Here is a 26,460-nt window from a genome sequence, read left to right as displayed (position 1 = left end):
AACCAGCTGAGGTCTCCAGCGTTTATTTACTGCAAAGCAGAGGCCTGCTAAACCTTTACTATACGTGTGACGCCTTTGTTGAAATTGTATCTTAAAATTTCTCCGCAACGCCAACCAGTCTCCGTCTGCAGCAGATCTGCCTCTTCTTCTGCTGCTGAGAGAAACAGACGGGCAGATGTGAGTGAACTGCTGCTGCCGCCTGCAGGAAGACTGTGGTACAAATACGACAAGCCGAGAGGGTACAGAACACAGAGGACGATGACAAAAACAGAAACGGTAAAACGACACATTCATCATAAAAAGAGAAAATATAGACACAAAAGAACCAGATAGAAAAAGAGATAAAACATGAGCCGCCATAAACATCATCACAAAAAATAAAAAATAAAATAGAAGTACACACAAAATGAGTTTCCAATTAGTTTTAAACAGTTTTCTAAAAAAGTCATAATGTCCTCCTGATGTGCTCGAAAGCAAAATAACGTATAAATAAATAAAGTTTTCTGTCTCACTGTCCCAAATCTCTATTCACAATAATGACAAATCTAAACAACAAAATGTGAAATTTCATCATTTTAAGGTGTAAAATGTGAAGGTGTATTAAACTGGGAAAAATAATTTGAAGGTTCAACCACAAAGGTTATGAAAACTGTTTTACATTTAAACCAGAAAATGATGGAAAAAAACAAGGTTGGATTCATTTAACAGATTTTATTAAAGAACTAATTTTCTTACATTGCACAGTATTTATTTAGACAATGAGTGCCCAACCATATGCCTGAAAGTGCCTGATTTGCTTTGTCTTTCACTGAGCAAGGATCTTTCTTTGGACTGATAGACACGTATAAGTAGCTGATACTGATGAACGGTATGAAAACCAAAACATTTATACACATTCTGAAAAATTTGTCTAATATTGAAATAATAAGATACACTATGGAACATTTTTGCTTGGCATCATCAACAGCTGTTACAAAAGACGGTTCATTTTCTTTTTATAGATGTCTGTCCAGGTGTGACACCTGACAAAAAGCTATGTAGGACTTTGTCTGCCTGTGACACAGTGTACTTTTGTCACATAACTGCAATTATGGAAACCAGTCTGAAAGTAATAGGTGAAAAAAAAATAAAATAAATATAAAAAAACTCCCCACTTGCCCCTGAAGGTGGACATTTTCTTTCATGGACATGGGTCTGCATGGCCACTGTGAGCAGCTACACAGGAACATGTAATGCACTGTGTACAGAGGTGGTAGAAGTACACAAATTCAAGACTTGACTACAAGTACCACTTGTAGACAAAACTTTTACTCAAATAAATGGACTAAGCAGATTATCATTTTACTTCAAGTACCTACAAGTAAAAAACTGAGTTTGAACAATACTAAGGTAATTATGGCAAAACATGTAACGTAGTTAATAAAGTTGTAGCATTATTTATTGCTTTATGGAATTATTTTATGGCATCACACACAGTGTGCAAAAGTAAAAGTATGTTTATATGGTAGTTTTCATAAGCAGCACTTGGACACAGCACATTTCCAATGTTACATTGAAAAAAGATAATGATTATGGCACAGAGATTTTAATGCAGGTTCTAACTACAGTGATGTGCTCCCCTTTTACTGTAGGGCTGAAACAAGCGTTGGTGTCAAACTGAAAACTTTGTCAGTCACTACTATTTCATGTTGGTGTTGTTAGAGCTTTAAAGGGAAGTTATATATTATTATATGCAAACATTCTGTACAACCATAAAATATAAGGCTAAAAACAGCCAAATACTAACATGACGACCCCAAAAAAGAAATTCCTGCCAGATTGGTCTTTTCTTACCTTTACTCTCATCTTTAATCTATATTTCCCAATAAAATTAGTTTCTATTCATTACATACATGTTTTTAATTGTTCACAAAGCTGGAGCCAGGTAGATTTTAAGCACAGAAATGCTACATTTATTGCCCATAAATGTAGAGTATCTGGGATTGGTAAGGGCCCAACGACCCATTTTGCCCCCAGGGCTCCCAACAAGTTCAACATATCAAAAAAAAAGTAAAACTATTTGCAAATCATCCTAAAGGCTTCATGAGCAAGTTTTGAATTATACTTTGGCTCCTCATGGAGGAAACATGAACAAAAATGTTACATTATAGCCATAAAAAAAATTAAATACTGGCTTAATCAGGGCACTTTTAGAGGATCCTGGTGTTTAATTAGGTAGTCAAGATCTTTTTGCACATTGTTAACGACTAAACAGCCAGATGAATAGTCTAATTTTCTCCTTTAAGTTCACTGGGATAGTACATACAATTCTGACTGATAAAAATATTTAAAAAAACCAAAGATTAAGATATGATTGGAACATTTTCAGCTTTTTATGAACAGATCCCATTGAGTTTTGATAATGTGGTTTCCTGTGGCTGTGATGTGGACAAAAAGCTTAAAGCTTAAAAATATTTTTTTCTGATTTCTTTAAATCAGTGTGGTGCTGCAGCAGCTGATAAACAGAGGTGTCTGGTGGTTTTGCTGGTGTTCAGTTCACCTGCTGGGTCCTCGAGTCATCCTGAGCTCCATTTCCACAGCAATCTGCAGAGAACACAAAGACTCACCTGGTCGGCGCCAACAGGTATAACACAGCTTGGACACTTCAGTGGAGAATGAAGTGAGGACAGTAACCATTACATTAACAATTTTCCAATAATTATATAAAAATAATTAACATATCATGTTATTAGGTATTTTATATAGCAGAACTTTATAACTGTTTGATAGTGAGTGTGAGACAAAGTGCTGAGGTCAGGACAAGAAGGCTACAAAATGTAATTATTTACATTTGGGGGGAGGGGGTAAATTTATATAAACAACCTTTTCATTGCACAAAAAACAAGCTGCACTTGTTTAACATACACTGTACTAAACTGACAATATGCAAATGGTAACATTTCAAAAATGTTTTTAATTATGACAATTATGACCATCATTTCTTTGATTCTGTTAAAAAAGACAGAAACCTCATGTCATGACTCTTGCCTTTTAACTCTGAGTAAATCTGGAGAAGGAAAGAACCGCTGGACAATGTATTAAAAACAAAATTGGATGAAAAAAAATTCTGCAGTTATTAACCTGTAATCTGCAATAATAAACATCACTGTAACAACATTTGGACATATTTACCACATCACACCGAGTCATATTGCCCATCACTAAATACAAAAAAATGTTCAACCAAAAGAGAAAACAAAGTCATGTTAATTTTCAAATTTCTTTTAATCACATGTACCTGCAATAACGAATGGAAGAAAACTAACTTTGTCATAAGGTTAATTGATAAACATTTCATTAAAATGTGCATATTAACAGCATTACTATTTCAAAAGGATATCAGTAACTGGTTATAGTATAGTGTATCTTCCTATTGGACAATAAACTACAACAGCGGTTCAATGATACTATTTAAGTCTGATGAAGACTTTGCAAGGATAAGAGCTAAAGCTATAACTTATTCTTATGGTAAATTAGTCTACAACCACCCCTGGACACTTTGCATTTCATGAATGTGAATAGTCTTTGATTTATTTAAATGATTACGACTGCCTAGCTATTGTCAAAAATATAAGCCACATAAAATGACAGAAATAACTCATACACCTTCGCTTTTCTCGAAGGCCTTATTCACCTCCACCTCCCACTTCTCCAGAAAGTCTTGAAGGTTCAGATTGAAAATGTCGATGCCTTTTGGGGACAGATGGACACCGTCGGCACGATACAGACCCATATTTGAGCCACACCGAATATTCTCGTGGGTTAGTGAGGTGCCACCCAGCTCTGAGATGATGTTCTGGATTCTGCGATTTACCGTGGTTCGGACCAGATCGACTTCGTGACTGTCAGCCGAATGGCGCCACACCCTCCGAGGGAGGATGTTTGACCACACAAGAACGCACTGTGGAAAGATGCTCCTCATGGAAGTCAAGTCCTTCTTGACAGAGGCTAGCAGGTCTGTGGGGCTGTCGGTACTCAGATCGTTGCCACCTAGGTGTATAATTAGGACGTCTGGGTTGGGCCAGGTGACCTTCAGCTGGTGGAGCTGGGGCAGAAGCTGGGACCATGTCATGCCCTGGATGCCTTTCCACCAAATGGTCACCTTGCTGGGATCCATGCCCAGCTGCATACCTACCTCAGGAGACTTGGCCCGTGATTCAGCCCAGTATACAAGAGAATGACCACAAATCCAAACATTCTTGGGCTCACTCCTGATTGGCTTTCCTAAAAATTTTAACAGAATACATTTTTAAGGTATAAAGCATGTTTAACACTACATTATCCTCTACTATCTCATCACACCTCTGAAGCTATGACTTGGCATTCTTTCTTGGGCAGGTTTAATAAAGATCTCATTAGACGTGTGTAAACTTTTATTTGTGTTGCTCTTAAATACTGTTATCAATATGAACTTAACAACTGTACAAATACGTCTCTGGCATGTCCATTGTTGTTAAACTCTAGATCTCCTGTAAGAACACAAGAAGATGTCCATTTTACTCTGACATCTACAATATGTGAATTGTGACTGACAGCCTAATGCCAGTTGAGCTTTATGAAACCAGCCCACACATTTATAAAAGGAAAAACCTCCATTTACTATTTTGTATCAACTGTGGGCAAAATTGCCCACTTAGCAAGTTTTTTTTCCATGTAGACATTTTTGCCCCCCATTGCTGACTTTGTGCTGTTTACGGTGATTGGGGACACCTTATTTGTTAAAGCTTTCTAGCTCACTATATCACCCATCATTTAATTTACAAAAGTAGGAATTGATTAACTTTACTCACAGTTTACGTATACTATAAAACTATAGTTTTCTCGTTGTAGCAATAACCACAGCAAGATATACTAATGTAAAACAAATAAAGAAAGAAAGGAACAAACAAAAAACACTACTTGTAACAAAAAGAAAAGCTTGTAATGTAATAGTATCTATGCACTATATTTGGTTTAATTTGAGTGATGGTTGTGTCAGACAACTTTCTGCCATTTTATATAACTTAAAACTTACAGCGTGATTAATCTGTGCAATGAAGATATTAAAATGATCACCTACCTTCAGAGTCAACAAAATAAACATTCTGCAATGTACCCCTTTAGTTCCATTTTAAACATTCCTGAGTCACAAAAATAAATAAATAAATAAATCTGAATTGAACATTTTTAGCTGTGTATTTATATCATATCCCTAGCTAACAATGTGAAAACTCAACACAACTGCCAGTGCTGGAAGTGTATATCAGAACACACCATGCAGCATCAAAGCACTAAAATAAACGGATATTTAACATCTAATATAAAAATACAAATACAATATTATGAATAATTCAATTGTTCAACACAGTTGTCATATTCTAACAAATCTGTAACAAATCTGTTAATCTGTTATGGTCTGAAGTTTATCAAGAGTCCAATAATTCATTGAGAGACAGGAAATGGAATTAGATTTAAAATATGGCCTAAGTTCATGCATGCAAATAATTAAATTCTCAAGTTAACAATGTTAAAGTGCACTGGGTTGAAACAGCTTAAAAATCGTCCTTTATGAGTTGTGGCTCACTAACTTAGAAATTATGGTCTGGGTAAAATCTTGATATTATTTAATCATTAACATTAAATAATATCCAGTTCCAATCTCTGAGTCCATACTGGACTCATTCTTACTTTAGTCTAAACTAAACAGCTCTAAAATGGTTGTCTAGTTGTCCATCACATGAACATTTATGGGACTGTGGTATATGAATGAAAATTACCTGAGCAGTATACTAAAGGACAAAAATGGGGCTTGACAAGTGTGTGAGAAAAATCACAATGAATGTACATGTGCAAAAGTGAGAGAAGTTTGTAATGGAACTGCAAACTAAATTCTTTAGACAAAGATATAACATTGTCAGTTTGTGTTTTCAGTCTCACTTTGGGCCGATTTGAAGATACAACAGAAAAAATAATCTGAAACAATCTGAATATACATCATACAGTATTTCCAGTTCATACTTGTTAAAATCAGGTCTGATGAACAAATATTAAAAAGGTATTAGGGATAATATACTTTAGTTGTACATACTATACGGATTATATACACGTGGTATAATTATAGTGGTTTGAAGTCATAAAAAGTGTATAAAGTTCTTTTATTCAAGCTGCGGTTTTATATTCCTATAAAATTATGTTTAGAATTAATCTGTAATATTCAAAATTGGCGATATCCCTTGATGTTAGGTATAGGGTTGACCACTTACCGTACTGATGAGACAACCTGTAAGTCATGCTTGAAATTTCTAATGCTAACATTTTTATCCAAATTACCCCTCAATAATCCCACAAGTTCTCTAAATTAGCTTTCGGAACAAATAGTTAAATTGAATTAAAAGGAAAAAGGGAGTTCCTGTCCAAGAATCGCAGTTACGTTTATAACTTCAATTGAGTTTATAATCATTTACATTTTCAGTAATTATTCATAAATTCATAACAAAAACATTAAGAAGTACACCATTTACTGCTGGCAGGTATCCGTTTGGCCAGTTAGCTTTAATGACTACAAATTGCATCTTACAGTTCTAAAGCTAAAAGGTAATTGATTAAAAGCCCCTGTCCCCATAGTAAAAGCTTTCTATGTTAGCTTCTTGAGCTAACATTAGTTTAACAAACTAAAGGAAGCTAGTTCAGCTGTGGGAAATGGGAAACGCACACACATGCGCGCAAAACAAATTAGATTTTTGGTTTGTATAAACAGAATAATTGGCTACTGCCTATCCGCAATCAACTTAGAAATGAAGTCAGTGATGCAGAATTGTCTTCAGAAATGCGAACCTTACCTCTGTGCCTCAGCCATGACCTTTGTCATTGGCTATAAATTCCATGATTCTAATGTAGCCTTGTGTAAGGCGACTTGTTTACGTGAACTCGGATTCAAAGTCAGAAGAACAAAAACACAATTGGAACTTTTTGTTCATAAATTAGATCTTGGATTCTGTTTGGAGAGTGCAGAACACCACTCCTTGCAAATTGCACACACAAGACAGGTTAAGTAAAAGCATTTTACCTTCTGGCAATTTTTTGTTTTTAATTTTACAACAAATTAAAATTATATAAAATTTCATTCTTGAAAATTAAACCCAAATCCTGCATTTCTCTTTGTATTAATTTATTTTATTTATGTAATGCTTGAAGAAAGAGCTCTGCTTGAGAAATACAACAATCTTGTCTGAAAGTTGTCTGAAAATTATTTTAAAATATTACTTTTCGGGATTTACAGAAGATATGGAACAGCATTTCTAAGATATGGCTCAAAACCTTACCCCTGTCAAAACTACAATATTCATTATGCTGTGTAAAAAAATTAAATGCAAATAATAAAAATAACAATTTAATAAAAAAAACAAAAAACATCTATGAAACCTGCAGAGCTTCAATGTTTAACAGATTAATTATGCCAAGACAAGCAATGGGTTAATGTAGAAAGTCAAGGACTTAAGACTTTCATTAACAAGGCTTAGATTTTTATTTTGTAGTTTTTCTAAAAATTAATAAAGGATTTATGTTCTCTTTGCTTACTTGAAAGCTCAAAGTCACAGCTGTATGAAAGCGCAAAAAAACTGGAATGATGTGAAATTGCCATGTAATTTTGCTTAACGTGAAGGTCCTGTCCAAAACCAATCCTAAAATTCACAGACTAGCTTCTAGACAAAAACCTGTTTACTTAATATTCTTGTGGTTACGTTACTCTTAGAATGGCTCGTACATTTGGTTCTAGCAATATAACTGTAGATGTTTACATCTAAGCTATGCGTACTAGACTGTGTCCTGGACTATTTCAGCCATGTCTGTAAAAACCATCTTAACTAACCTGACCAGATGTGCTCCTCATGTAGTTAGCCTCGGACGGGACAAAACATAATCTTCATGAAATCTTAAGTAGAGAATGCATTTCGTGTCTTCTCTGTAGCAGACAATGTCAGCTACATAGCATGTTGACAGGAGAGCTGCAAAACAACTTTGAGCTAAAATGACTAGTACCACCTAAGTATTACATGCCTACACGCTACATTTTAGTACTACAAACAGTAGTACACTCTGAGCACTTAGTAGGGTTTGTCCTGTCTTGGTTCTTCTCTTAAAGAGATGTTCCTGGAAAGCTGAAGTCGATTCTAGTTTTATTTAAACAGCAACAAGTACCACGTTGATAGCTGACTTTACTTTTTAAAACAGTAGACCAAATCAGAACTTAGCGGTTACATTTTAAGCAAGCTATACAGTGCTCACACTCAGTGGTCACTGTGGAAGTACAACTTCTAGCATCAGGTACTAGTGTTGATCATGAATGTGCAATTTTTTTCTGATAGTGATAAACTTAACAGATTATTTGGCAAACAATTAACGTCAACATAAGCGTCACCGCTTACAAAGTGACCATAAGCAACACATGCTTTGTTCCATTACTGCACATCGCTACATTCTAAGCCACTAGCTCTCCCCCTCATTCTACCTCCCCACCAAGGTTCAGTGCAAGGACTGTACAGAACATAGGTCAGTTGCATTTAGGTTGTGTTAAGAGATACTCAATAGTCAATATAATTCACAGAAGGTGTTAGCTTCTTCCCCCTTCCTTAACCCACCCTGCCTATGAAACATGAATCTTCTGAAAACTCAATTTTCTAGGGTGGGATGTCAGAGAAATGAACATGAACTAGTTAAATTTAATGTATCCAATTTATGGCAACTGTAGAGTTAATATTGGTTTGTTCATATTAGTATAAACTATTTGAAACAGAAAAAAGGCCTACAGGAATGCCATCTTCATCATTACAAAATGAAGATTAATCATTAATTATTTTGGTTCCATCCCAAAAACAAAACACATTCTCATCCTTGCAATTAGCACTGGTTGCATTGAAACACTAGTGTGAGACTCATCCCTTCGAGACTCACAAAGATGCGTGTAGAAATGGGAAGTTGTACCCACTAAGTAACCACTGAGTGTAACTGGATTTATGCTAGAAATTACTTACCCCAACCTTGTAACACAACCTTGTTTTAAAGGCAGCACTGTAAATACATGTCTAGGAAACAACTAGTGTTAGGTACCGTATCCATACCATTCTTTGAAACTGTATAATATTTATAGATATGTCCAAATACCATTTTTCAAGATTATTTTAAACTTATTTTATGACAACATCAACAATAACCGAGGTAGATCTACAGCATATAGAAATGTACGTGATGTATGTTGTACGTACATTTTGTTTTACACGGTTATTTTACCTACATGTTCGTCTGTGGACTCAACAGTCTGTGTTGTCTGCGAATATCACCTTAAATAGGTGAGTTGTTAAGTCTTTTTATTTCTTTTTGTTCTTTTTAGTGAATGTTACTCTCCTTTATTTAACACTGGTCATTGCCGTATTTGCTTTGGCAGAAGAACAATGTGAATTTCTAATTGCAGGATTTGCAGATTTGTTTACCTAAGAACTTCCAGTCATCTCCTTTTAGATTATCACAGACTTGAAATCTGTTAGAGCGAGCAGGAAGTGTTCAAATGTGAACTGTTGAGTTTTTGAAAGTCCTAATATTCAGGTGTGTCCTTATTCCTATTTGGATCTGTAGTGTCGTCAGCTTAACTGCACAGCAATAACTCATACTAGAAGCACATAATTTAGTACTTGAAAAAAATGGTATTGGGACATCCCTAAAAATGTGTCTACTGTATCAAGAACTGAGTATGGACAGGTTCATAAACTAGTATTAAGTGCCTGGAGGTCACTTTCAGATTTGTTAACTTTGTTACTTTTACCAAGTACTATAAAACATAAAATTTATATTACCTCTGAGACTTGCGTATTAGGACTATTAGTTCTATAATTCAAAATATACATAACCTAACACCTACACTAAGATCTTAAACCTTTCATAATCTCATCTGTTCATACAGTGATCTCTGGACTCTTTCTATAGACTTTCTGGTTCACTACAATTATACATAACGAAATCACAATATGAAGATTAAAAAGATACTTTGTGGAGTTGGGATTGCAGCTGGCTTCTTTTCTTGATCGCTGAGATGAACCACTAGGCTCAGCTAAAGTGTATGGCAAAAGGACCAAACTTGTTACCACTGCAATGCACTCATGACATCTAGGTAAGTATAAAATCAGCTTTGGGGTTCGGTGTCAGAGTGTAGCGGTATCTCTGCAGATTCCAATGAGACAGCAACTTCTTAATGATGCATGTGGTGATGCTAGTGGGAGAACACAAGAGTTGCTAGGCATGTTTATGTGTTATGAGCCTGCAAAGGCATAACTAGGACAGACCTTGCTGCTGGGATCATCTATCACGAAGTCAGTAAAGATACACTATGATAACGAGCCAGACATCCATGTCTTATTATGAATCTATGATGACTTAATAAATCCCTATGCTGACTTCCTAAACAGTCCTTATCTTGCGTCTATCTACGGTGAGAACGCAAGTACATACACCAGGTATAGATAAGAATGACCCCCTTCAAAGTTTTCAACTTTTTTTTTACCACACTAAATTGTGCTCAATTTAATTTAGTTTTTTTGACAATTTTTTTCAAAAAATACTTATCGCTAAATAAAAAACACCTTTAATTTAACTCACTTAAATCATCAGTGGTGTTTTCCAAAGTCACAAAGTTAGTTAAATTGAGCTTACCGGAGTGTACTGAATCTGGATTGTAGTATGAATACACATGGATCTGGAAGGTCTAGTTACTGGTGAATCAGTATACTGGACAAAAACTACACTATGAAGACAAAACCAAACCAAACCACAAAACGTACAGATATTATAGAAGATTGGCAAAGAAAATAAAATTCCAAGGGGTGATTCTTTTCTATACCAACTGTATTTACACAGAGACATATCTAACTTATTACTAAACTGATCTCTACCACAAGTTCTAAGCAGGGCTAATTAGGCCTTTATTATCATAGGTATCCTTCAGATAGATCCAGATAAAACTTACATTTAAGTGATACATCATTCATGTTAACTTTTTACCATGTTTTCTTTTAAAGTTTCTATGTCCATCTTTCGACATAAGTATCTCTTGTCTTGCCACCAAAGCCTAAGTAACCATGTGCGAAAATGAAGCTTTTTTTTACCTGTAGAAAGTATCTGTCTAGGTAAAAAAAACAACCAAACAAAAACAAGGCATTTATACCTTCTTTGCTTAGGCCTAAAATTAATATGAAAAGCATGCAGCCATTGAAATAAAATGACTTTAAAATTAATTTATGTCTCTGAAGCACTAACAACATTGCTGAACTAAATGATAAAGTCATAAGCTCAGTAATTCAAGATTTTGATATGTGAATTTAACAAATTGAGATACCTGGGGAGAGTAGTGTGCCATCCTTGCTCCTTTCTCCTTGTTTCTTGCGGGCTAACATTTCCTGGAACTGCTGCTCCCTTTTTTCCATGATCTTCTGGTTATACAAATCCAACTGCAACATAAACACTTTGTCAAAATACCCTGCCAAGGATTTGTCCCATGCAGCCTACACCTCTATTATTTCTTGGATTTTTACTTAACCTAGATAGGCAAAGCAAATTATTATCTGTGGGGAACATACCATTTTGGTAAGTGAAAACAGATACAAATCCTTAAATAAATGTCGCAAAACAAGAAGAATTTACATGTGTTCGTCAGTAGACTACAAGAAGTTCTTTTGAACTTTATCAAAAACAACAACTTTCTTATTACTGCACTAAACCAGTTTTTAGCCTTTCAAGCAGGTTCACTCAATTCTATTTTTTTTTTTACATTATGCATTTACTTATACTTTACAGAAACATACACAGCAGTGCCACTGTGATCATACCTTCTCCTTCTGCTTGGTCTTTACGTCGTCGTCTGTCTCTACTAAAAGACTGGATACTGATGGAGACTCCATGGGTAAACTAAACTGGACTGATTTAACTGGTTTAGCTGGTGGTTGCACAGCCAGTGATTTCACCGTCTCTATGACCTTAAGGCATCTGGCCACAGTTGTAGATATTGCTGTTTGGTCAACACTTGCAGAACCTGATGTTACTGGTGGTGATAAAGCTGGGGTTATCGTCACTGCAGCAGTTGAAGCCTGCAAAACACCAGAACAGCTTGGAGGCTGAACTGTAGGAGACTGACCAATAAAAGGTAAGACTGAGGGACTAGATGGTGGAGTGAAAGGAGGCTGTCCAGAAGGGTGTTGGGATAGAGGACCGGGATGAAGGCCTGTAGGAGGCTGTCCAGGACGCCGTGGAGGAGGCCCAGGAGGCGGACCAGGTGGAGGTCCCAGGGGTCCAAATCGCTGAGGTGGTTGAACAGGTGCTGGAGTGCCCATATTGGGGGTCGTTGAGCTCTGTGCTGGCGGAATTTGGGTGGGGACACCGAGTGGCCAGTTGTCTGGTGGAAGTGGATGTTGGTAGTGAGTAGGTGGAGGACCAGGAGGGGGTTTCGGAGGAGGAACAGTTAATGGAGTACCTGCCATATTTTTGGTAAGACTTTGCAGCTGTTGCGCCTTCTTTAGTGTCTCCAACTCCTGTGGATCCAGGAATCCTTCATACTGTGAGACAGCTTTATGTATACTGAGGGGCTCCAAGCTGGAGGACCTGGCAGGGGAGGGGGAATGAATGTGATCTGATTCTATTGAACCAGTTCTACTTGTTTGCAGTTCTTCTCTTGGAGATGACAAAATATCTCTTTCTGTGGAAGAGGATTTTGGACTATAGATTTTTTCTTGGGCCCGGCTTGCCAGTTTTGATATATCTCCTGTACTCAGTTTCAGGCCAATTGTACGGAGTAGACTCTGGATCTTGTCATATGGTTCTGTTGTGCTCTTTGGTTCCTCACATGTTCTCTCTACTGAGCACTGGTTAGGGCTTAGTGGTTTATTTTTCCCTTCAATAGTTAGACTGCTGCTGAGTTGCTCCTGAGCCAATCCTACAATCCGAGAGAAGCCTCTACCATCTTGAAGTGCCCTCTCATGAGGCAGAAGGTCATCATTAACAATCGGTTCAGATTTTTTTTCAGCATCTACTTTTTTATTAAGCATGTCAAGGAAACGATCCAAGGGTGGTTTCTCAGCTGGAGGGGACTGATGTGGTGTGTTCTTAAGTTTGGGAGAAGGGCTTTTAGGAGGTGATTCAATAGGAGAAGGAGGTCTGAAAGGAGGTTGAGAAGATATAGTGGCAGTAGCATGTGTCAAAGGAGGTTGGGTAGATGTAGGAACATGGCTTGATTGTGAAGAAGGTGAGGAACCATGGGGTTCAGGGGTATGGCTTTGTTTTACAGGACAATATGGATCATCATATGGTCTGTCCCCATATGCTGGGTCACAGTAACGGTCGTCATAGGGTTCATCATACACATCGTAGCGATCAGTGTAACGACGGGTGGAAGATGGGCCAACATAGCGAGGTTCACCATAGAGATGGCTTTCATAAGGACGGTCACCATAAGGAAGATCAGCATAGGGACGGCTGGTGTATGGATCACTGTAGCGGTCACTGTATCGCCGATCGTGATAAGGACTGTACGGGCGGTCATAATAAGGATCGTCATAAGGACGATGGTGGTACTCTGGTCCCTCAGTTCGTTTCTTCAGGATGGACCGGACTGGTTTGTACTCTGTGAGTGGTACAGCAATCCTACCATGGTCATAGTCTATGCAGGTCCTCTGTCCAGGGTCAAGTCCTCGAGGGTCAATGTCTACCAGTGACTTTTTGTAGGCAATCATCTCATTTAGCTCCTCAAGCTCTCGCTTCTTTCTTGCAAGCTCATCATCCATTATTCCGCCACGTCTGGGAAGAGGGCTCAGTTCCCTCCTCCTCTTGAGACTTTCTTCACAGTCTCTGCTGATTTTACTCTTCCTCTTCCTGTTCCTGTCCTTGCTCCTTTCCCTACTCCTGCTGCGGCTCCTGCTGGAGCTCTTGCTTTGGCTGGGGCTTCGGCTGCGACTCCTGCTGCGGCTTCTGGTGTGTCTGTGTGAGTGATCTCGACTTCGCTTGTACCTGCAGTTTTTACGCTCTTTCTCAATGCTGATGCTACGCCTCCTTTTGATGACACGCCCAAACTGGTCTCTGGGTGGACTTCTGCTCCTGCTTTTACTCCTACTCCTAGCCCTACTCCTACTTAGACTCCTGCTCCTACTTCTGCTACTGCTGCGGCCGTATCTGCGTCGAGTCACACTGCAATCCCGTCTGCCAATACTGGTCTTGTTGTCCTGGGATCTAAGATTTTTCACCACTGCCTTCAGCTTGTCTGTCTCTGGTTTTTCCTTCCTTAAATGTAAAACAAGCAGGTGTTTTGCTTATTAATTTGTGTGTCTATATGTCCAATATAGATACCAATGTAGAATAAATCATTTAGTTAAATGTAAAAATAGTTCAATGTTTAATTTATTTAAGAACAAAAACTTTTGAGAAAACCTATTAGACCATTCATAACTCACTCAGTGTCTTCTGAAGGCTTTGTCAGCTTGATGGTCATCTAAAGAGTACAAACACAATAACGTACATGTTAGAAAAGTTATTACTAATGTGAAATCAATTTAGGGTTTGTTATAAATGCACTCAGAGCAGATGGTGGAATCTCAGTTCAAGTACTAGTACGGCTTAACCTTAGATGCGCAAATTTTTCTGTGACAGACTGTTCCTTTACTAAAATGTCACATAAGTTGCATAATGTAGTACAAACTGCTTATAAATATTAATATGCAAAAGAAACACATGTATATCAAAAGCCTAAAAACAAAAAAACAAACAAAAAAAAAACACTAAATAGTGCACAAAAATAGTTTAGGAGTCTTTGCCAAGTCTGAATTCTGTACTTTTACATGTGTTAAGTCCAGACACTCAAAATTTAATAAAAAATAAATAAATAAATAATTATAATAATAATTAGTTCTTCATTTCATAAACTCACAGTCCTCTTTACCTTTCCCTTGTTTGCCCCGACACCTCCAAGTTTCCGAACAGGGAGGAAAACGCTCTCTGTGTAACGTTTAATTCTGATGGCCTGGTTCCCCCCTTCTGCTGTTTCGTGCTTTGAAAAACAATCAGAGACATGTTTTCACTCAGAAATGTGAAAAAAACTAAAATACATTGTACAACCAAAGGACACTAGATTTTATTGAGTGCCAAATCCTATGTATTCTTTTAGAATGCTTGGACTAAAACTGCAGACTAGCTGAAAATACTTCTGTTTATCTTGCACTTCTGCTTCTTCTTCTCATAGCATTGTGCCGTAATGTTTTACTTTTGACTTAATTTTTTTGCTTACTTTGTAGGTCACTTGTACAGATATGCAAAAGTTAATACCCTCTTATTTTGAATTGTTTTTGTTACAGAATTTGTAATGCACAATTAGATATTACAACCCCAATTGTCCGGAAAAGTTGGGACAATGTGTAAAAACAGAATGCAGTGATTTGCAAATCTCGTCAACCCATACTTTGTTCACAATAGAAAATAAAAAACATATCGGAAGATGTAACTGAGACATTTTACTATTTCATGGAAAAGTTTCAATTTTGAATTTGGCCGCAACATAAAAGGTACAATTGTCAAAGTAATTGCTGCAAAAAACAAAACAATTGGAGGAATATTTGACCACTAATCAGGTGAACAGGTCAGTAGCGTAACAGTATAAAAGGAGCTTTTCAGAGAGGCAGAGCCTCTTGAATGTAAAGATGGACTGAGGTTCACCAATCTTTGACAAAGTAAAAAACAAACACAACAATTCCAGAAAAATGTTGCTCAATACAAAATTGTGAAGACTTTGAAGATGCCTCCATCTAAAATATATAAAATCATCAAAAGATTCAGAGAATCAGGAGGAATCTCCGTGCACAAGGGACAAGGCCAAAGGTCAAAGCTGGATGTACGTCATCTTTTGGCCCTCAGACAGCACTGCATATAAAACAGGCATGGACATCACCGAATGGGTTCAGCAACACTTTCAGAAATAACCGTCTTTGAACACAGTTCACTGTGCAATCCACAAATGTAAGTTAAAGCTGTATCATGCAAAGAAGAATCCATATGTGAACACGATCCAGAAACACTGTAGAGTTCTCTGGGCCAAAGCTCATTTAAAATTATCTAGGCATAATGTGTTCTGAATTGATTTCTGTGGTCAGATGAATGCTCCCATCCAGATGTTGTCTCTTTCAGGGAAGGCCTTGCATATTTCAGCAAGACAATGCAAAACCACATACTGCATCCATCATAACAGCATGGCCTTGCAAGAGAAGAGTCCAAGTGCGGAACTGGTCTGGCTGCAGTCCAGAACTTTAACTAACAGAAAACAATTGGCGCATCATAAAACTAAAAATCTGGCAACAAAGGCCCAGGACTGTTGAGCAGATAGCATCCTGCATCAGACAATAATGGCACAACATTCCTCTCCTTGAACTCCAGCAACTTCCCAGATGTCAACATCACCCTGTTCCAATATTTTTGAATTTGTGCTGCCATCAAATTCAAAATGAGCTATTAATTAAATAATATAATATTTTCTATGAAATGGTAAAATATCTGTTTGTAAATCTGATATGTTGTTTATGTTCTATTGTGAATTAAATATGGTTTGTGGAGATTTGCAAATCGTTGCATTCTGTTTTTATTCAGGTTTTACACCTTATATTAAAATAATGAAAATTAAATTGTAACTTGGCATGATTTACAAACGTTTTATCAGCTGAATGTACAACATTATGATGTTAGGTTTAAAGAGCAGATTTACTCTTTTTGCCATTATTAAAAAAAGGGGGTAGTAACTTTTGCATGACTGCAAATCACTTTGGATAAAAGCGTCTGCAAAATGACTAAATGTAAACGTTAAAGTAAACTTTACAAACTATCTGGGTGAAGCTCTTCCTGCTGTCAAATAAGGTGGGTTCAAGATACAAATCTGAAAGGACTAAAAGGGAAAAAAATAACTGTTGACCTATGATGTTAGTATCATATGACTTATTATCAAATGATTTATTAATAACCACTTGAAATGTACACTCACTATTTTAAAAGACTAAAAACTGAAGTGGGGATGTAAAACATATTTAAAATCTTGGGTTAAGCTTGTATTACATCATTTAGTCTGTTTTCATAAGGTAACTTTGTAGCAAACCTTTGAATCATGTTTTAAAAAAGTATTAGATTCTTGAATTAGTGGCTAAACAGTGTTTTAAAACACATGCGAAGACAATTGGAAGGTGGTTACTCCAAAAACTTGGCAGAAATCAACTTTGTTTTAAATGGGTTGGCCTACTTGCTTTTACTGAGCTGACTTAATACCTTATTTTAAACCAAGCAACTTAAACCACAATTCACCAAAATTCGGCAAATAGACAAAAATAAAACTAATGAAAGGGATAAAAGAAATGTGGCAGGACTCACAGGGACAACGCTAAATTCGACCTTCTCGTTCAGCTCCAGTTTCTTCTTCTCGATAACCTCTGACATGTGGAAGTAGAGCTGAGGGTTCTGAGAACACTTAATGAGCCCTGAGTCCTCAGAGAACTCAATTACAATGCCCTGGTTACAAAAACATCACATTAAAACATACAATTACATCTAGAGTTTCATTTGTTCGGTGTTTGGATGAACATTTTATCTTGTTTCTTATGGTTCTACAGCCACTTCCATTTAGACTCTCAGATAAAAGGTTTACGTTATGAGGGCGACTTCTAGTGAAGTAGTTAAGATGCATATAACGAAACCACAATGACCATGGTTTTATTCCTCGAGTAGGACCTTTGTGGAATGACTGTTCACGATCAGTTAACGGCATGAAAGAAAATGTAAGTAAATGCTTAAAAGTCTTACATGTCTACGTTGTTCTGTAGACTCTTCGAAGGAGTCAGGCAGAATTTCAACAAACGTTGCTCGTTCCTCTTTCGTCTCCCGATGCGTGGCGATATTGAAGCGCACCTTCATGGATAAGTTTAGGTCATAAATTACTTAAAAATCCTTCTTCGTGAAGACAAAAAAGTTCAGTTAATGCTGGGTGATTGTGGAGTTTTTGGAGGATGTAGTTTAGCTCCTTATGTTTCTAATCTTATTTTTAGGCCTACAAATAATACTTTTTTGCAATGTTACATGACTAAATATATTATACTGATGTTTCCCATACATTGAATCGTATTTATTGGTCTAAGCTTGTTTATTGTTTAGATCTTATATGCTTTATGCCACAAGTTTTAGGAGGTGTTTTGAAGGTGTGCACCAGTTACCACAAAAAGCTTGTTTAGCAACCCTTGCTTCCTGTTGTCTACTGTCCCGAAGTCTATCATCCTGTATCTCATGGCTCTCTGTGTTTAAAGCATGTTGAAGAATCATGCTCTCACCTTGTCTCCATCCAGCATGGTGGCCGTGGTCATCAGGTCTTTAGGACCAAAAGAAAGTTGTTTCTGTTGACCGTCAATGGTCATCACCAATCGACCCATCTCTGGCTCTGTTTTGGTTGCAGCTCCACCCCCATCATCCTTCTTCATTTCCTCCTCCTCCTTTTTCAGCTCTAACCTTCCCACCTCTCCTCCCTTAGGATCTGCTGCTTCTTTCTCATCTTCATCCATTTTCTCTACTTTAATTTTGACCTTCAAGAAAACAAAAAAATATCATTTATGGCAAAGCATTTTAATTCTACTAAATTTCTCCAATACCCTATCCAGAACCAATTCAGATGTTATTCTACCTGCCCAAAGAGCATCTGTCCAGCCCCTGTGGAACCTCCTTTCTTCTGATCCGGCTCCTTCTTGATCTCCTTACGAGGATATTTGGAGATGGCTCTGAGGACGGTGCCTTCAAATCGCTCCTTGCTGATGTCATCCAGTGAGTTGGGGTCTCTTAATATGAAGCCAAATGGGGTCCACTGCAGGATGACAAAAACAGTGAGCAGTCACTTGGTTCATTCATAAAGGTAAAAAGCACTTATTAGGAAATTCTTTGGGTTGAGAACAGATCTGTGATTCACTGAAACATAAAACACATCTCCATGCATTTATTACCTTGTCTCTAGCCGCTGACAGCGCCACTGCCACCTCTTCCTTCTTCTTTCTCTCTGCCTCCTTTTCCTCCTCTTCTTTTTTCTTCCTCTCCTCCTGCTCGAATTGCTTCCTCTCCTGCTCCTCCTGTCTCCTCTTTTCCTCCTCCTCCCGCTTCTTCTTCTTCTCTTCCTCCTCCCGTTTCTTCTGCTCCTCCAGGATTTTGTCCTCGAACCTCTTTGTCCGTCTCAGCCTGATTGCTCTCTTCTTTGACTTCACCTGGTGGGAAAGGAAAGGGACGACATCAGAAAGTAAAACTCTCTTTCCACGTGTGTGTCAGCAGGTCTCTGTTAGACTCACCATGGTTGTAGTGAACTCCACCTCCTTGTGGATGTCACTAGAGGCAAACTCTGTGTCGCTGAAGTTTTCGCAGACGTCAAAGGGAAGCTCGCCATGCTCCTCAGAGTTGACAATGCCTTCTTCTGGACCCAGACAGGTGATGATGCCCTGGAAGACACCACAAGACATTTGATGAGTGTTCTTAATACAGCAGAATTTACGCATGACATTCAAGGAGCATCTCACATGTGACACATCTGGGTTCTGTATCGGGTTTCCTTTAAATCCATGCAACAGCCACTGAATGATAAAGAAAACAAAAACATTTCTGATACAAATACATTACCATTGGAGCCTTTTGTTGTCATCAAATTTAAAATGAGCCAAATGTCAAAAAACAAAACAAACAAAAAAAACAGGATCAAGTGTGTTCAGTTGATCAGAAGCTGAAAGAAACTAAAACAAGAGCACAAGTTGGGTAGTGATAATTGATAGAAGCACAGTAGGGGTTTCCCGAGGACCGGGGTTGGGAACCACTCAGTTAGACGATGCTGTCTTCACTTATTTTGTGTACTTTCTTTTGTATCTTGGATTTTGTAGGAGGGGTGAGGGGCCATTGTCTCAATGCTGAATTGTGTTGGTGTTACACTGATTACGCTGTGTATTGTAATGTGATGGTGATCGTTACCATTTCTCTCTTCTCTTTAGTGTAGCTGAAGGTGAAGGGGATTTTAGGTTTAATGTTGGCTGCTCTCCTCTTCCTTGTTACGATATCCACAAGCAGGTTGATCAACACATGATCATTCTTCAGCAGTGTCACATCACAGTCTCGGTGGTCAAAAGTTACGTTGGTCCTGACAGGGCCGATGTTGGCATGGATCTGACCCGGGTAACCAGGCAAGGTCGCCTAAAGATGGAGAAAGAATTAGTATGGTAGGCATTTTATTTTGATCAGCAACCAATATTCAGTTTCCTTTTAAACTCTTGGTTGGTTCACACACCATGACGGGAGGAGCTGGGCAATACAAATCTTTTATATCTGTTGCCATCTTGTTTAGCTACAACATACATTCATGCCCCATCATGAATTTCTGTTTACTGGTTTAATGCGAAAGGATTTATGACAATATATTAAGTTTAGAATTAATTAATACAAATTTTAATTTGCAGTCAGTTTGTCATGTTCTCAATCTGTTTAAAGACAAAGGTTTAACCATAACGGCGGCCTTTAAGTAGAAAAATAAAAACTTTTTGCCTTACAGCCCAGCCCTAGTCACAGGCCTTAATAAATGGACATGCAGTATTCTCATAATCAAGAAGCCCTCATATTGTAAGAAATTTCTAAGGCCATCCTAAACTTGTTCTCGAATTTGTGTTTATTTATCTGCACATCTCTGTTCTGTGTCTTCAGCAGGTGTTTGATAAACTGTTCATAAATACACATTTTTAAATTTTTTTGTGATACCAGAGTCACCTAGTTCAACTGCCATCAGAGATTTGAGCCTAAATACTTGGCTCTGAGACCGAGACTGAGTCTGAATCTTTTTAACTCCGGATGAAACTGAGACAATTCCTTTTACTCACCGTGGGTTCGATGATGGGCTGGCTTACAATGCCCTCGTACAGCTCCGGGTCCAGTCTCATGGTGGCCCCCAAGTCCAGCTTGGCTTTGTTCTTTGCTCTGGGCTGGTGCAATGGGGAGCTGTCCTCCTCATCGCTGGTGTTGCTTTTGGTCTTAGGATCATCAGTGGTGGATACAACGGCAGCTGCAGCTGCAGCGGCGGTGCAGAGCGTCAGGAGGAGAGGTTCCTTCACTCGCTGAATCCTGATTGCCCGCTTTCCTGTCCTCATCTGACAGTAACAGAACGAAAAGATTGAAGCTAAACAACTTGATACAACTCAGTAGAAAAAAAATTATATTGTTTTTTAATTATAAAAATTATATTATTAATTCAGTTTTCAGTTTTTCTCTAGATAAGAGACAAACAGCAGCGTGGAAGCTGTGGAAGTCCCAAAGAACAATTACAGAATAACAGTAAAATACAAATGTGAAAATAAGGCTTAAAATCGGCACTTGTTTTTGTTGTGATCGAATCTTTTTCTTTTAGATGAACTGGATATTCAGGATATTTACTCCTGACTTTACCAACATCTGGTTTAGGAAAAATTTCTGTTTGACAAACCTGGTTAAATATTACTATAAAGTGATCTTTTGGTGTAGTTTTTTTGTCATCAGTGTTAAGTTCACTCAGTTATGAGGTTTGAGTTTTTACTGAGTGAACAGCTGATTAGATAAAACAAGTAATTTTACGTCATTTTTTGCAGTTTCTTCACACTTTATGAACTAAACAATCGAAGAACAAAAACAAAAGAAGAATTTAAATGAATGATAAAAATATGTTCAATACCAGGTGACCATATTTTCTTCTTTTGTTAAGGGGCAAAAACTAAACATAATGCTGAGACTTAAAGTAAAAATTAACCCTGAGCAGACTCCTCACCATGAGAACAGTGAACTCGACCTCCTCGTTGATGTCCTCAGTGGTGAACTCGACGTCGCTAAAGTTTTCTTTGACGTCGAAGGGAAGCTCGGCCTCTTCGTCAGACTTGATAACACCTTCGTTGTCTTTCAGGCTGATGATGACACCCTGCAGACACACCAAAAGAATAAAACAACACAAATTCAAAGACATAAGAAAATCCAATTTCTTCCCACTATTAAGTTTGAGTTTTCATAATCAAATGAAAGCAGCACATTTGATTGTTACTATAAACTATTAATGTAACTATTGGGTTTATTTGTTTTTATTATTCATATTTGATTAATTTTGTATTGTAAATACGTAAATTAAGTAGTTGAATTTTTGAGTTACAGTTCTGCTGGTCTGGGTGTGCTGGCCATCCAATCAAAAGATTGGATTGAGACCCTCATCAACCTTAAATACTTCCTACTGGGCCCAGACTATACTAAATGTCCCTTTGAATGCAGGGAGGGGAAAATATGGGGAAAGTGCTTCTTTGGTTGTTATAGGTCATTTAAACCTTTGTTCATTATTATTAGTTTTTATTATTGTTTTTGTATAAATCTGAGAAAGTTTGCAAACTGTCTAGTGTGTGTTTATAATTTGTTTAGTCACAATAATCTCTACCCATTTGTCTCATATTGGTTTGGACAGCCGGTGTATATATTGCCCCTTGTGCACACTCAGGTTATGTCAGTTTTGTCTTTGTTCATGGTTAGAACTTGTAGTTCAGTTTTTAATATTTTAAGCTTAGCCATTATTTGTTGACAAGTTATAGGGCCCAATTTTGTTAGTAATTAAAATTTCTTTGTATGTTTTGCATTTTGGGTAAATAAAAACCCACTATTCTTTGAAATATAATATCTGTGTCGTGTGTCTACCTGCTCGGTCCCTGACAATTGAGCGAAGATTCTGCAACTGACAGTCTGATGGTTTTATCTCGTATAGTGACGCTGCCTCATAAGCAGATGAGTGTATCAGATTTTGTGTACGTATGGTGAAGAGAGAAAGGAACAATGAAGATGCTGCTGTTCATGGTACAACATGGAAGTTTTCCATTTATCATTAAAGCTGAAACATTTTCCTAGTTGTTAAAGCTGAGTGTTTAAAGGTGAACGGAGCAGCTCAGACCTTCACTCTGGTTTCGTTGGTGTGGTTGAAAGTTGCAGGGATTTTGGGTCTGATGTTGGTGGCTCTCCTTTTCTCTGTGACGATGTCAGTTAGCAGGTTGATGAGCACCTGATCATTCTTCAGGAGTGTAACAGTGCTGTCCTTCCTCTCAAATGTCAGGTTGGTCCTCAGTGGCCCGATGGTCACATGAACCTGACCCGGGTACTGACGCTCCCCAGGCTGCAGCAAAAATGTACAGGGTCAATGACAGAGAACAAGACAAACAGCAAGGTCCAGAAAAAAGTTTAAACTAACCTGAGGCTCCACAATGGCCTGGCTAACCACAGCCTCGTAAATATCTGTGTCCACATTCTCAGTTCCACCTGGAGCCACCTTCACATCCGTTGCAATCAGACTGTTCTGCTTAGATACACAAGCAACGACAGCTTTCTCTCTCACACACATTCATATTATTTTATGATATTTTAACCTGTGTGACCTACAATATACCAGCATGGGCCACCCAAATATATTTGCCCACCTGTTTTATTGATTCCCTCACTCTAATAAGTTTAAGTAAAACTTGATCTTTCCATCTGATTCCCTGTGCTGTTATCAGACTCCTATGGTATTTGTAGGAGGACACACAGAAAAATGGAAGGAGGGGTCTTACCTTCTCCTTGCAGGCGGTGAAGTGAACTCTGACCCCAGGAGTCATGGCTTTGGGATTTCCAAAGAAGGCATCGAAGCTAAAGGTAAACTTCTCCAGATCTTCTCTCTCAATGTAGCCAAATGTTGGCTGAGGAGCAAACACAAACCTTCACTCAACATACAGAAAGATTTCAGACAACATCTGACAGAGGTGGAGAGACAGGTCCAGAGTCTTCCGCACCATAGGGCCAACAAACGTAATCAAAACTCATCAACCGGTGAAAGCAGGGACTAAACATAGCTTTTAAACATTTTTAACTGAGGCCCAGCTCACATCTCTACCTGAATTCTAAAAAACACTTGTGAATGTGTAAATAGTATTTAAAATGTTCCTACTATTGTGTGATTATTATTATAAAACTTCAAATGTATGTAATGTGTAAAGAGGGTACAGATGACTCAGATGTGTCTCTACAGTGACCAGCAGAAACTTTGCCAGCATCAGCTGTTAGTTTCTTACCCCAATGAATGAGATGATCCCCGTTGACCGCCCTGGAGGAGGCCTGAAGACACAAACAAACTGTTCTCAACAACAAACACCACAGAAAAAAACACAGGGACCTACTACTGAGCAGTTTGTAGAACTGAGCAGTTTGTAGAACTGCTCAGTGTACTGTAATCAATTTGATCTGACAGATTTCTATCACATTCAGATTGACACCAGTGTTATCACAGATGATCTGATACAACTGGTCCTGTTGCTCTGCTGAGCTCCACATTTTGAAAAACACTCACTTTTCAAATGTGCGTTTTCCCAGCAACCCAAGAGCTTTGGCAATCTTGGTGGTGTCAGGTTTGGGTTTAGGTTTCGGAGCAGGGACGGGGTCTGCAGTAGGTGTTTTGGTGGCAGCAGCCGACTCATCCGAAGATTTTTTAGTCTCACCTGGAGCTGACTCCGTGCTCGGAGCTGAAATCAGGGCTTTGATCTAGAAAATGTGAGATTTATAATTCCACTACAGGCCACTGTAATAATCAACATGATGTGTTGTAATAACATAAATAAACAGGTGGTGTCAGAAAAGGCTGACTAAGAAATGCACTGTTTTAGCTTCAGGTTGACACAAAAATGCAGCAAAAGGAAAAACTCACAGATCCTCATTAAAATCTGAGGATATTGAGGGATTTAAATGACAAGAGAAGCCATTTCAAACTCAGTGGCTCACAGTTAGTTAATACTGTCGAACAAATGGAAATGAAAAGAGCAGAGCAGGTGCTGCAGCACTAAAATGTTTTCCACACTTTTTGCTCCTGGATTAAAGAAGTCAGCCCTGTTTTTGGGTTTTGCACACATTCAATCCATCATGCAGTTAGTGAGTATCTGACATTTGCTTGCCATAGAAAACCTGTTTGTACTCACCCACTCGGGCTGATCTGGGGGTGGGTTCGGCATAGGTTCCTCTGCAACAGGCTGAAAATCACGGAGGAGTTAACATTATTAAATTTTTCCCAAAGCTAAACAATTATCATAGGTCTAATGTGTCAATGACAAGGTCCAACAGCTGCCCACCTCTTCGGTCCAGCCAGGTGGAGGGAAGGCCGGGAACCCGAATGGAGGGACTACACCTGGAGGGGGAACTGGAGGTACGGCCACCGATCCGAAGGCTGCAGGGTCTGGAGGAGGAATTCCCACAGGAGCAGGTGGGGGCATGGCCGGTGGGGGCAGGGCTGGCGGTGCTACAGGTGGTACTGGTCCGGGTGGACCGTGCTCGGGTCCCCACGGCTCAGGTGGTCCTTCTGGACCCCAGCCCGGATGTCCCCAACCATGAGGGTGGAGAGGCCTGTCGGGTCCCCAGTCATCGGGATGTGCAGGTCTCCAATCGTGTGGGTGTGGGGGTCTCCAATCGTCAGGGTGTGGGGGTCTCCAGTCATCGGGGTGTGGGGGTCTCCAGTCATCGGGGTGTGGGGGTCTCCAGTCATCGGGGTGTGGGGGTCTCCAGTCGTCTGGAGTAATCCAGTCATCGGGATGAGGCCCCCATCCTGACGGTGGTGGTCCTCTAGGTCCCCAACCAGGGGGCGGAAGTCCTCTTGGTCCCCATCCACCAGGAGGTGGTGGCCCCCAGCCATCAGGTGGCGGAGGACCCCATCCCTCGGGGGGTGGAGGCCCCCATTCATCCGGCGGCGGAGGCCATCCATCAAGAGGCGGAGGGCCCCAGCCTCCAGGCGGAGGTGGGCCCCATCCCGGTGGTCGTAAGTCAAATGGAAGTCCGTCATCACCCGGCGGCACAAGTGGAGGTCGGCCCCTCGTCGGACCCCCTCCTCGCCCCATTCCCTGCCCAGGCCACAGAAGCTCAAACCTGCGACAAATGGCTGAGTTGCCGCCGGGCCAGGAAGCTAACTGGCTACACCGAGTTAGCTGCTAAGCAACAAAACAATCCCGAGTTTAGAAATGAAACGCATGAACAACTCAACGATTAAGTTTTTCTTCTATTGTTTTAGTTTTATCTTCCCAAATAGTCTATGAATTTATGTAGATTCAAATAGTTTATGAGGAATTTAACAATTTAAGGCTGAAACCCGTGCACACACCAAAAGATGTGGTGCGATTTCGATCTTCTTCTACGTTTAATGGTTTAGAGGATATGGCGCTTCCATCAGGTCAAAGGTGGAACTGCAACAGCAAATTACAACGTTTATGCCACTGAAGTATTTGGGGGTCCTAGTAATTCCGTGGTAGAGCATTGGGTTAGATGCGATGCGAAATGCCCACCCAATGAATCCCACCTCACCAAGGGCCACCCTGGCGC

General features: G+C 38.9%; 1 protein-coding gene across 8 annotated transcripts; it reads right to left on the bottom strand.

Annotated features, from left to right (window-relative positions):
- Positions 1-17: 17 nt before the first annotated feature.
- Positions 18-26,292, bottom strand: si:dkeyp-121d4.3 (uncharacterized). 8 transcript variants are annotated; one of them, XM_067511169.1, is made up of 21 exons: positions 25,224-26,292; positions 25,074-25,124; positions 24,452-24,642; positions 24,177-24,219; positions 23,679-23,804; positions 23,321-23,428; positions 23,027-23,245; positions 21,875-22,021; positions 20,958-21,224; positions 20,062-20,280; positions 19,395-19,541; positions 19,059-19,313; positions 18,746-18,922; positions 18,399-18,647; positions 17,878-17,982; positions 17,449-17,586; positions 14,975-15,094; positions 14,502-14,539; positions 11,892-14,331; positions 11,402-11,513; positions 18-154 (listed from the first exon to the last, which is right to left on the bottom strand). In XM_067511169.1, exons 1-21 carry the CDS (start codon positions 25,980-25,982, stop codon positions 48-50), a joined length of 6,018 nt encoding a protein of 2,005 aa, XP_067367270.1. In that variant the 5' UTR covers positions 25,983-26,292; the 3' UTR covers positions 18-47. The 8 variants fall into 8 exon arrangements, with proteins under 8 accessions (XP_067367270.1, XP_067367243.1, XP_067367296.1 ...); XM_067511142.1 differs by lacking the exon at positions 18-154 and adding an exon at positions 697-4,263; XM_067511195.1 differs by lacking the exon at positions 18-154 and adding an exon at positions 697-2,583.
- Positions 26,293-26,460: the final 168 nt, after the last annotated feature.

Source organism: Channa argus, chromosome 1 (assembly GCF_033026475.1).
Source record: "Channa argus isolate prfri chromosome 1, Channa argus male v1.0, whole genome shotgun sequence".
Classification (NCBI taxonomy): Eukaryota; Metazoa; Chordata; class Actinopteri; order Anabantiformes; family Channidae; genus Channa; species Channa argus.
The sequence above is the reverse complement of the archived record's forward strand: the minus strand, read 5'-3'. Positions and strand labels throughout refer to the sequence as shown.

Coding starts and splice junctions, on each gene's coding strand:
- si:dkeyp-121d4.3 (XM_067511142.1), bottom strand. CDS start 25,982: ATGGGGCGAGGAGGGGGTCCGACGAGGGGCCGACCTCCACTTGTGCCG. Junction 19,542..20,061: donor CTAAAGAGAAGAGAGAAATG/GTAACGATCACC, acceptor GGTGTCTTCCAG/GGCATCATCACCTGTCTGGG. Junction 14,540..14,974: donor AGGGAAAGGTAAAGAGGACT/GTGAGTTTATGA, acceptor TGTACTCTTTAG/ATGACCATCAAGCTGACAAA.